Below are 12,027 nucleotides of genomic sequence, written 5' to 3'. Positions count from 1 at the left end.
AACATTATTTAGGATTGGGGGGGGGGAGCCGCTTTACACTATTTCCAAGGGTTCGTTTGAACAAGATGCCCAGGTCGCTCCTGCCCAGATGCACACTGAAACTTGTGCACTGACTGAACCCAATGCTTAGCTCTTGGTGAGGAAGACCCAGCGGCCGCCTCATGGGGCAGGAGCGCTGCGAAGTTTCCAGGACCTGGTACAGCTGCGTCTTGGAAGCATGAACAGTTAGTTGTGGGGTGTTCACAACAACGTAGGGTGTCCACAACAATCAGTCCTTGAATTGACCTTTTATACTTTTTTTTTTTTTTGACAAAAATTGGGGGAAGAGAAAAGCCAGGAGAAAGAAAGGCAGTAGCTATTAGCTTCACAGAACGGAAGACCCCTGCTTCAGAGAACCCCCCCCCCCCCAGACGAGGGCCCCAGGAAACCGAGGACACAGTTCCCCACAGCCCTCGACACCCACCGTGACGGGGTCCTCCAGAGTCGTGTCGACCTCACTGAACTTCAGGTAGATGTTCCCTCGGCACACTCGCCACAGCAGCCTCTCAAAGGAAGCCATCCGCTCCCTGTTGATCACCCCGGCCGTGAACCTGGGCAGGCAGACAGGGAGGCATTGCTGAGGTCCAGGGAGCGGGGCACAGGGAGATGGCCCCGTAGGACCCGAGGACGCATCGGCACGACACGGAGACCCACTGCCCTCTGGGCACGAGGAGGACTCCCTAGCTGGCCGGGGTTCCGAGGCCGCTCGGCAGCCCAGCCCCTGCTTGCCCCAAGTCCCTTTTGGCCTCCTGTTTCCTCTGATGTGCTGAGACTTCCTTAATCACCCCGATGCTACAAAGTCACTTACTTGCAACTAGAAACAGGATAGCCCATCCATTAGGGCACCCCAACTAAAGAAAGGAACTGTTCCAACTACTCAACAACGGGCTCTGTGCATTTTTATAAATAATGTACTAGAAGTGAAACAGACATACTGATTTCCATTTATCTCTACTTTTAAAAGCATCCCGGTGTCTAGATAATTTCCAGTTGAAACTTTTCATATTAACTTTAAAACAGTTACTTTCATTGGTCTTTTACTTCAGACTACGCTGATCCTATCTAACCTCCTGATCAAATGTTTTCAGTGCATACCTATCCATTGTACGTGGACACTGAAGGAAATCCCACCGTTTTGAATCACCACGCATTTTAATACCGTATTACTCCTTCTTATGGACAACGTGATCATATAGCTACCTCATTGCCAATTGCACTTCAAACAGCAAATTTCAAATCTGTTTTATTGCCAACGCAGTATTTCCAAGAGAAGGAAGCAGGGACCCGTTGAGAAAATCCATCTAAATAATTCTCCCCACAACCTCCTCATGTAGGAACAACACAAACTTTGCAGTCTTCAGGCTCCCAGAATGTTAGTTTCACCATTAACAAGAAGGTAACACTACCTTCCACCCCACCAGCCTGAAAAGGTTACTCTTGGGTTTATTACTGTGGGGAAGTCTATATTCATGTGAAATAGCCCACTTTCCAGTGGCTTGTTCATTCATTCATTCATTCATTCATTCATTCACTTGCTCAAACCCTCAGGGAAATCTATCACACTCCAGGCACTCATGTAACTTTTAGAGCAGAGTTCCACTAACCCCAGCTTTCCCGACACGTAGGCAGGCGTCGCTCTTAACTCCAGGAGACCCGAAGTGTCTTCCGTAAAGAAATCATCAGTGAGGTTGGTTTCCGTCTGAAAGTCAAAGGAAACCTGCTTTCTCTTAAATGTATTTAGGCGATCTTCAAAGCTCCCTACATCACAAAGGTTTGGCTATTTTTAACAAAACTTTAATTTTCCACAGATGGTTAACAGAATTCAAAAAGTTGAGGGGTCTTTGCCAGATCATGAACTTCCCCGGTCTTTCACACCAAAATCCCAAATCAGCCCAAACTCACTGTTGTGCTCTGTTCTCACTTCCAAGACTATTGGCGTGTTTAGGGCACATATTTCCTAACAAGCATCATAATATTTTTGTGTTTAGTTCAAATTGGCACCACATTTCACCCAGAATGCCCTCCCCCCCTCAACTAACGACCTCAACATGGGACAGAAACAAGTGTGATTAGCATATTCCAAACCAGCCAGTTTTCCAGATGGAAACTTGAGGCTCTGGGGGAAAGGTCCCTTTAATAAATAGTCCCCAGATAACAACCTCAAAGAAGTCTTGGGTTTTCTTCAGGAGATGTTTGAGTTCAGTCAGTTCTAGGAAGCTTTTCTTCAAAGCCTGCTGGTTCTGGTTGGCTTCCTGTAATTCTCCTTCTAGTTTTTCTAGAAGAGTCTATGCAGAATGGAAAAAGAAGGGAAAGCAGGCAGACAGTGCTGAGATATTTACTGTACATTAACCACTACAAATGACTAAATATTAAAGAAGAATTCAGTGTATCATAATGTAGCCAGAAGTCCGGTGGCATGTTTAGTCCAACTCGAAATAATTGTGCAGCTATAAGCTAGATACATTTTTATCAAATAGGGAGGATTAGAAAACACTCTGGGGGAAGGAGAATTAGCTTCCTGAAGAAGCCAAGGCATTTCAGCAAATTGAATGTCTCTCCCCCATTTAAAACACAAAAAAGGAAAAGCTGGAGTGAATTTACATGTTGAGAATTCCTTCTGCCTCAAACATGCTGTAATGATGAAAGATAAAAAGAGGAATCTCTAGTTCTGGGTTGGAGTCTGGAGAACCAGGTACAAGCAAGTAAAAAAAGCTATAGAGAGAAATGTGAGCACAACAGGCAAGAAGACAAAAACAAAGGAAAAAACAATCTTCCTTCCAAAATGAGCATACAAAACAAATCTCAAGAAGAAATCTAAAGATAAGAAAATTTTTTTAAAAATAAACAATCAGAACACAAATTTACATTGGGTGAAATTATTTTTATGGATTAGTCTGAAAAAGAATTTAAGGCTTTTTTTTAAAGATTTATTTATTTATTAGACAGACAGAGATCACAAGTAGGCAGAGAGGCAGGCAGAGAGAGAGGAGGAAGCAGGCTCCCTGCTGAGCGGAGAGCCTGATGGGGGTCTCCATCCCAGGACCCTGGGACCATGACCTGAGCTGAAGGCAGAGGCTTTAACCCACTGAGCCACCCGGGCACCCCTAAGGCTTTTTTTAGAAAGCTCAAAGAGATATGAGAAGGCATCACTTAAACACACATACACACTCACATACCAAGAAATTATTAAACCAACATGTCCTAAAATGAAAGAAAAGGTAAATATAAAAGGGGAATCATTAAGAAATCTTAGAAATGTAAGATATAGGTATTGAAATTCAAAATCTAATAGGTAAAGATCAAGTCTCTTTTGGACACAATTCATGAATGCACTAAGGTTTGCTTTATAATTTAAAAATATGAAAGCTCATTTCTCATTTATCCAAATGCCCATCAACAGTAAATGAATAAAGTTCCATAAAGTATGGTACATGCAATAAAAGAAACACTGCCCAGCAGTGAAAACAAATTAATTTCAGAAACATGAAACAACATGGTGTCTTAAAAAATAAAATGATGTAAAAAAAAAAAAAAACCCAGCAAGTTGCAAAAGAAGAAACATTATGATTCCATTTATATAAAACTAAGATGTGCAAAGCTAAATCATATGCTATTTAGAAGACTAAATATATGATAAAACTATGAAAAAACAAGGAAAAGAAAAATATAAAATTCAGAACAAGATAATCTCAAGGTTGGAGGAGTAGGGGGGAAGAGAGGGGGAGGAGAAGGAGGGGGAGGGGAGGGGTGCGCAGAAGGCTTTAAGAGCATCACCGTGGTCACCTTTAACATCATATAGGGTGACGGCACTAGATGTTTGCTGTATCATTATTCCTTATACCTTACACATATTTTTTTTAAATTCTACTCTATCAACTCAATATTTAACGAAGACAAGTGCCAGTAAATCAGCAACCATGATATGTGAAAATGGATTAAGGTCACCTAGTAAAAGACAGATATTAGTGGTGCAGAGTTGGGGGGGGGGATGAAATCCCCATTTCTTAACGATTTGCTCTATCCACTTAATGATTCTATTAAAAATAATGCTGCTTTTAAAAACATTTTGGAGGGTGCCTGGGTGGCTCAGTGGGTTAAGCCACTGCCTTCGGCTCAGGTCATGATCTCAGGGTCCTGGGATCGAGTCCCGCATCGGGCCCTCTGCTCAGCAGTGAGTCTGCTTCCCTCTCTCTCTCTCTCTCTGCCTGCCTCTCTGTCTATTTGTGATCTCTGTCAAATAAATAAATAAAATCTTTAAAAAAAAAAAAAACATTTTGGAGAATCATGCATTATTTAAGAAACAGTTTACAATACGATAGTACATGCAAAAAGGAGAAAATTATAATGTAGATTATGGACATATAATAATTACATAAATACATAGCTGATAAGGATAAAACCTGAGAACAGAAAAGGCAGTTTTTGCTGAGATGATGGATTGGTGGGTAGATTTTTTTTCTTTTTGAATTAATACTTCCTCTAGGATTGTTATGAAAGCCTCTTTAGAAATTCTGCAAGACAAGGGCCCAAAGCCAACTGTGTACTCTAGCCAGAAGGACTCCCCTCCCTAGGAATGCTGGGGGAACACCCCACTAACTGCTACCTCAGTTGAATCAGTCCGTCCCCTTGATCAATGGTTAGATACATATTGTTACTCATAAGCTTGTGTTGTTCTAATTTCATCTTTACAGTAATTAACATCCAGGGGTGCCTGCACGGCTCAGTCAGTTAAGCTTCCGACTCTTGGTTTCAGCTCTGGTCATAATCTCAAGGTCGTGGGATCGAGCCCCTGCCTCGGACCCCACACTCTGTGCAGAGTCTGCTTAAGCATCTCCCTCTCCCTCTGCCCCCGACACCCGCTCACTCTCCCCCTCCAAAACAAATAAATAAATCTTTAAAAACAACAACAATAAATAATACCCAAGAGGAAAATACTGAGTAGGGACTGTTGGTACATATCCCATTACCTTATCTAACTGCTTACCACTATGAATGTATGAGAGGGTAGAGTTTCAAAACCAACCAGTCGGCCAATACCAAACGCACTGATTTTTTTTCTTTTGTTTTCTTTCTCTCTCTCTCTCTCTCTCTTTTTTCCAGTGGAGTTGCAAGTCTCATATCTCTGTTAGAGTATCTTTATTTATACCACTAACAGTTTCAAAAATTTCAAGAATCTGAAGTTATCTTAAAAGGAAAAAACAAACCCAGGCAGAGATAAGGCTTGGCAGTGAAACTTCCCCACCTACCTTCCTGCCTCCTTTAGTGGGCCCTTCCTCTTCTGAGGATAAAATATCCAATTTTTAAAATCAAGATCTGCAGGGCCTTCCAGGATCTGGCTCAGCCTACCTTTTGACATCCTCTCCCACTGCCCAGCCTTCCCTTCTTCCTCCGCTACCTCCTCTAGAAGCTTCTAGATTGCATGGCCATGTTTTCTTTCTCTCTAAGGAACCTTGTACATGGCAGGCAGTCAGTGTTTTATAAAAGGAAGTAGAGAGGAAAAGAGGGAAGCCCGATGGCTAGAATGTTCTTGGCTCAACATACCTCCAGCGTAATCATTTCCCGTGGAAGAGGGGTCGGTGGGGGCCTCTCGGGCAATTGAGGCACAATCTCATTTTGCATCTCATCTTCCAGAAAACCTGTGGGATGAAACCCCCACCAGAAGGCCCAAGGTGATTGTGTTTTCTAACCTGAGAAATGGATCCAAGCAGACAACCGACTTTCAGCCGGCTCAGCTGCCCAAATTGCTCCCGGGACCTGCCACAGCATCTGGGCCCCAACCCTCCCGGCCCCACGGCCCCACGCTGTCCCAAGAACACTTTGCCCCTATTCAAATAGGACAATGTTTGTTATAATCCAGTCTTGCAAACCACCTACCTCCCCACCAGTTGCCATTTAGACAGTAAACAGAAAATCAGCTTACGGAGGATTCTCTCCAGTGACTCACACCTCCTCACTTCATTCACAAATTTCCTTTGGAAGCTGTTCACGTTCACATTCAACTAGAGTGGGGAGAAACCACAAGACGCCCATTGGTATCAACAGCCATCGATTTGTTCCCTTTGGTTTATTTTGTTGTTGTGTTTTTTGTTCTGCTTTGTTTTTTGTTTTGTTTTTTCTTAATGCTGGAAAATGTTGCTGGAATCATTTTAGGAAATATTTCCATGCACAAGACATGAGTTACAGGCAAAAACCTTGATAGTCTCACACCTCCAAATGTAATTTGGGTTTATTCTTAATGTTCTTAAATTCTTAAATGCTACTCTTAATCCCCCAAATGCCTCAGCTCTGGTCTTCCTACACTTCTAAGAGACAGTCCTCCCACTGACAAGGTTTCCTTACTTTTAGCGGCATTTACATCCCAATGAGCCTTGAAAGCCTCAGTGGAATCAGGAATGCCAGAAGATCCTGAAATTGCATAGCTGCTTCCAAAGTTACCAGAATCACCAACAAAACCCGCTTCCTACCCAGTAAATGTCACTGAGGAACTACCTTCCATCGGGTCCTATACTAGGAACTAAGGATGCAAAGACCAAGTCATGACCCTTCCCTGCAGGGGCTTAGTTCTGACTGTGACCTTGGTGAGGAAGTAAAGGGGTAAATTTATATTAATATTAGTAGAATTATTAATTAATAGAATAATAGAATAATAAATAGAATAAATAGTAATAAATAGAATTAATAGAATAATATTCTAAATCAGATTCAAAAAAGCTTGGTAAGGAAACCACCTCTGGGAAATGATACCCCAACATCACACTCAAGACCATGTAGCCCTAGAATATCCACCGTAAGGAGACGGTGCGCCCCAGGATACTTTGTCCTCAGACTGCCTAATTAGGAAGTACTGGTTTCTGTCCTCGGAACAAGGTTTGGTAATCTACAGGCCCATCAGAGAGATCAAATTCTTCGAAGACACCACTTACAAAAGGACGGATAATGCCGTCTAACAGGTACTGACTGTAGTAGGGCTTCAGAACATTCCTAGAGAGGAGCTACAGATGGAGGAAAGGAGAACACGTATGCAAATCCCTTGCTCAATGTTATCCCACATCTTAGCCGGAACAACTTGAACCAAATGGAATTCCATCTATCCTTGCTCAGGGCTCTTCTCCCTGCACTTGGTTTACTACTAAAAAGTGGTGTGGGGGCGCCTGGGTGGCTCAGTGGGTTAAGCCGCTGCCTTCGGCTCAGGTCATGATCTCAGGGTCCTGGGATCGAGTCCCGCATGGGGCTCTCTGCTCAGTGGGGAGCCTGCTTCCTCCTCCTCTCTTTCTCTCTGTCTGCCTCTCTGCCTACTTGTGATCTCTGTCTGTCAAATAAATAAATAAAAAATCTTAAAAAAAAAATAGTGGTGTGAAAGTGACGTCTATTCCCACCCCACCTTCCTCTGGCCTTCCAAGAACACGGCACCTACGTCTTTGAACTGAACCAATCCGAGCTCCCCAAGCTCAGCCACACAGCAATAGGCAGCCTCCACCTGGAGAAACAGTTGGGACAGACACATCTCCTCACTGCGAAACACGGACGCCATCTTGACACAGCCTCGGTCTGCGGGAGAAAAAGATGTTGGAGAGAATAAGGGCGTAGAAACCTTAGATCGAAACTGGCTTTTGCGGCAGTATGTTAATATCCAACATGAGAAAAAAATCCAACAGGAATGGCTCCTAATTTTAAAAAATATAAACAAAAACAAGATAGCACTTTTCACCACCTACTGGATTGGCGAAGGATTAAAAAATACAATTATAGGGCTCCTGGGTGGCTCAGTGGGTTAAGCCGCTGCCTTGGCTCAGGTCATGATCTCAGGGTCCTGGGATCGAGTCCTGCATCGGGCTCTCTGCTCCGCAGGGAGCCTGCTTCCCTCTCTCTCTTTACCTGCCTCTCTGCCTACTTGTGATCTCTCTCTGTCAAATAAATAAATAAAATCTTTAAAAAAAATACGATAATAAACTCCTGTTGTAGATGGTGCGAGAGAGCAGGCATTTTCATACACTTAGTACTTGAAGTGTAAGTTTGTGCAGCTTTTTTGGAGAGTGATATGTCAGTGTCTATCAAATTTTGTATTACTCCTACCAATGACCCCGGATTTCTGTGGCTCTTCATCCAGACCAACTTGGAGATGTATGGGAAAATGGATGCACAAGGATGTTTCTGATAACATCGTATATAATAATTGTAATAAGTGGATCTAACCTAGATATCCATCACCGGGAAAGTGATGAAGCTGACCTCCAGAACCCAGTGCAGTCAGCCGGCATGAAATAAATCTGTCAGTCCTCTATAGGGAAAAAGGGTGTTCATGGAGAATCCATTCTCAGCCAAGACCCTCTGGACTGTGCTGCCACTGCCAAGACAAATTGTTTGCCCCAAAGACCGACCTTCCAGAATAACCACCACACCTCCAGAATGGGCCCCTTTCGCACATTTCATTTTATAAGGTATACAGTAGCTCCTGTTTGCCAGACACTGGGTTTATCCCTTCCCTGCTTTAAGTCTTCTATTATGTCTATTTCTCATAAAATAAAGCGAAAATCCTCGCGCTGCCTATCTGGCTTCTGCCTTCCCCTCCAGCTTCATTTCTTTTCATGTTGCTCTCCAGACACACGGAACTTCTCCCAGAGCTCCCTCCTGCCTCAAGACTTTTGTCCACGCTTTCCCCATGATCTGGAACCTCACTCTCCCCCCTACCCGTATCCCACACACCCAACATAATCCCGTCATGGGAGCCTCAGTGTCAAGACCCTCTTCTTCCATAAGCCCTTCCAGACCACCACCAACACCAGGTGAACCAAGCACCCCCAGAATATAAATCCCAGAATATAAATCACCGGCAATTACTTATTTAACCGTCGTGTTGCCTACTGGCCAGTAAATTCCATGAGGTTAGAACTATGCCACGTTTTCCATTCTATCACCAGCCTCGCTCAACCACAAAGCTGGTGCTCAGAAGCTGGCTCCTAACCAGTGTACTGGTTAGAACCCAAACATCTGGTCTGAACCTCCATTTTTTTGCCTTTTGACACCTAGATGAATCAAAACTTTTCATACTCCCCCTTCTGGTAAAGAAGGCAATGTTTCCGTAGAAGAGAGAGAGACAGACATCAGCACCAAGCAGACCAAGAACCCAAGGTGAGAAGCCTTCTTACCCCAGCTTTGTCCCAGCAGGTCCTAGGCAGGTGTCTGCGGTAGGGCAAGGGCTGCCGCTCTGGGTTCTTCCTCAGACCAACCCCCCCAAGCATGCCCCCTCCTGCCGCCCTGGGCCAGTGGTGTTTGGTCAGAGCTTGTGAGTGGCAGGCCGGGACCAGCCTGGCTTGGGGGTTCCTCAGGTGGCTTCCCTGCGGCCACCAGCCCCTCCCAGGACTCCTCCTCCCTAGGTGCTCCGGAGCCCAGAGCGAGCGCTGTTGTATCAACACCTGCCCGTGGGCGAGGACAAACCTGCCTCACCGGCCAGCCCTGCTTGAACTCCCACCCTCCCCCAGCCACCTGTGCCCAGGGCCACGACCTCGGGGCCCCACCGGGAAGCGGTGACTTTCTTCTTTAAGGAAAATAACTCACCCTGCAGCCAGCAGAAGTTTTGGGAGAGGTTTCTAGAGGCCTTCGAAGGGCCCTAGAGACGGAGCACACTGACCACTCCTTATCACTGTAAAAATGAAGTCGTTCTGGAAACGAAAAGAGTATCGCGCCCCCCACCCTCACAACGTCTTCGAAGATACTTTACTTTTAAAAGAGAATCCACCGATGACGAGTCTGTAGCGAAAAGTCACGCTTCCGGCCTGACCCAGGTAAACAGAGTCAGGGCCACACGTAGGAGTCACCATTTGACTCCTTTCCTGTCTTCCCCGTTTATTGGGGTGGGCGGGGGGCTAAGGAGCGAGGGGTGAAGCGGGTACCGCCACGTGTCCTGGTTCGGGGTAAGTTCCTCTGCAGAGGCCACTCGTGCCCATTAATGAGCCCGGCACGGGGGCAAATCCCCCCATGCACCCACCCGGGGTGCCTGGAAGACGTACCCTAGAACGAAAGGGGGGCTATTTTTCTGTTTGTTTGTCTCTTACTTTTTATTGTGGAAACACTGAAGCATTTGCGAGAGTATAGAGAACGCAAGAAGGAAGCCCCACGGACAGCATCGCCTGGTGAATTCTGTACCACAAGGGCCCTCACCCGCTTCTCCTACCCAGCCCAGACTGTTTGGAAGCGAATCCCACACATATCGTGTCTTTCAGAGTATTTTAGTATGTATCTCTAGAAGGTACATAATCATCTTCACGATACGTGATTCCACGGTTGCCCCATTCGACCAGTAATTCCTTAAAATCCAATATCCCGTCAATGTTCGCATTTCCCAGGCTGTCTGAGATCTGTCTTTTCAATGACCCCCTTGGGGGATTCCTCGGCATCGACAAATTAGAACTACTGCTGGTGCAGAATGTGGTGCAGAATGGACCTTTACCCTGGGAGGCCGCAGGGTGACGAGTGTGGGGTGCTCAGCCGAGCAGGGGCTGTTTGAACCTGGGGGCGTGAAGGTCAGGGCCTCCGCTGGAGCAGGTGGCCTGGGACGAGGCCTGTAGGGAAGGCAATGCTTGGTCTCTTGGCCGCAGCCACGCATCCCAACAGGGAGAACCCCCGACAGCAGACTCACCTGGACCAAGTTCCGAAGGCTGAACTCAGGAGCGACGAGGCAGAGCTGAAGCATGAGAACAGAAAACTACAAGGAGAATGACCAACGCTCATTCTGCCTCTCTCGTCAGGGGAAGTTGAGGCGAGGGGGAGCCCCCTACCAGCCCCCCAACCGATGCCTCCCTCCTCCTGCCCCTTCCCCTGCCCACCTCTCATTCTGCTCTTCGGCCCAGCTGGGAGTCACTGTGTCTCCCCCTCCGTGGATGGGGCAGCTGTCCTCAAACGTCCCGGGGCCCAGGAATCACTGAAGGACACAGAGAGAAAAAGCACATCTTGAGGGTTAAGAGCAGAGTTTAGAACCAAACTGCCTGAGCCAGGATCCCAGCTCTCATTAACCCTGTGCGACCCCAGGGAGGCAATTTAACCCCACGCTCCCAGTGCCCTTCTCTGCAAAGTATAACAGAATATTAGGCAATTATTGTGAATGTGGAAGTATAGGAGGGAGACTGTATTTCAAGGCTTGCTTTTTTTTCCTCCTAAAAGCCCTAAGTGGAGGGTGCAGACGTACGGCACACTCATAGGAACCCCTGCCAGACAATAAATTAATGCAATCTGTCAAAAAGGCAATTTGCATATCCTCAGACCCAGTGATAAATCCCACTTTAGGGATTTCATCCTATGAAAAAATTTTTAAGATCGTATAATGTCTATTGCAGCATCCTGTGTCATAAGTGTGTAACCATAAATGACCTGAATTCTTTCATCCGCCCAGTAAATATTTATTGAGAGTGTACTATGTGCCGCTCTGTTCCGGGCTCTGAGGATAGGGCAGTAAGAGACAAGGTCCCTACCCTCATGAAGCTTGTGTCCAGAAGGGAAGAGACAAACAGTAAACAAGTAATAAATTAGCAAGATACTGCAGATTATGAAAAGAGCTAATTATAGAAGGCTAGGCTTCCGAGAAAGGAGGAGAGGCTACTTTAGATTAGCAAACTCGGCCATTGGAGGTTTAGAGGATTAAAATGAGCCGGGCTTGCACAAAAGGAGCTGGGGGAAGGGAGCCGGGCAGCAAGGAACAGCCAGCCATGCAAGAGCTCATCCCCATAGCTAATGTATTCCTAGAGTGCTCCCCCCTGCTGGCCATGTCCCTATGCCTGCAGAGCACATTTCATTACTTTACCTGTGTCAATCACTTCATCTTTTCAATAACCCTATGAGGTTGGCAGTGTTCTTAGTCTCAAGTCACATACGAGGAAATAGAGGCACAAAAAGGCTAAGTAAGTAGCTGGAGGTCACACAGCCATTCAGGATAGGCAAAGCCCCTGTTTATGACTATGCAAGGTGTTGTCTCGCAAGGTGTTCAAGCAACGGAAA

At 45.7% G+C, this 12,027-nt stretch overlaps 1 protein-coding gene across 2 annotated transcripts in view; it reads right to left on the bottom strand.

Annotated features, from left to right (window-relative positions):
* ATP6V0A4 (ATPase H+ transporting V0 subunit a4) overlaps window positions 1-10,880 on the bottom strand; it is a 54,841-nt gene extending 43,961 nt beyond the window's left edge. Inside the window, exons 1-8 of one of the 2 annotated variants that reach the window (XM_046021529.1) lie at window positions 10,863-10,880; window positions 10,676-10,741; window positions 7,454-7,587; window positions 5,960-6,038; window positions 5,581-5,675; window positions 2,199-2,324; window positions 1,644-1,738; window positions 464-590 (exon numbers count right to left, since the gene is read on the bottom strand). In XM_046021529.1, the coding sequence (XP_045877485.1) occupies window positions 464-590; window positions 1,644-1,738; window positions 2,199-2,324; window positions 5,581-5,675; window positions 5,960-6,038; window positions 7,454-7,570 (639 nt within the window). In that variant the 5' untranslated portion in view covers window positions 7,571-7,587; window positions 10,676-10,741; window positions 10,863-10,880. Of the gene's footprint in view, window positions 1-463; window positions 591-1,643; window positions 1,739-2,198; window positions 2,325-5,580; window positions 5,676-5,959; window positions 6,039-7,453; window positions 7,588-9,185; window positions 9,243-10,675; window positions 10,742-10,862 lie in introns of those variants that run through there. The other variant, XM_046021530.1, reaches the window with a different exon arrangement.
* Window positions 10,881-12,027: the final 1,147 nt, after the last annotated feature.

This window comes from Meles meles, chromosome 10 (genome assembly GCF_922984935.1).
Source record: "Meles meles chromosome 10, mMelMel3.1 paternal haplotype, whole genome shotgun sequence".
NCBI classification, from domain to species: Eukaryota; Metazoa; Chordata; class Mammalia; order Carnivora; family Mustelidae; genus Meles; species Meles meles.
Note: the sequence above shows the minus strand (reverse complement) of the source record. Positions and strands in the feature narration are given on the sequence as shown.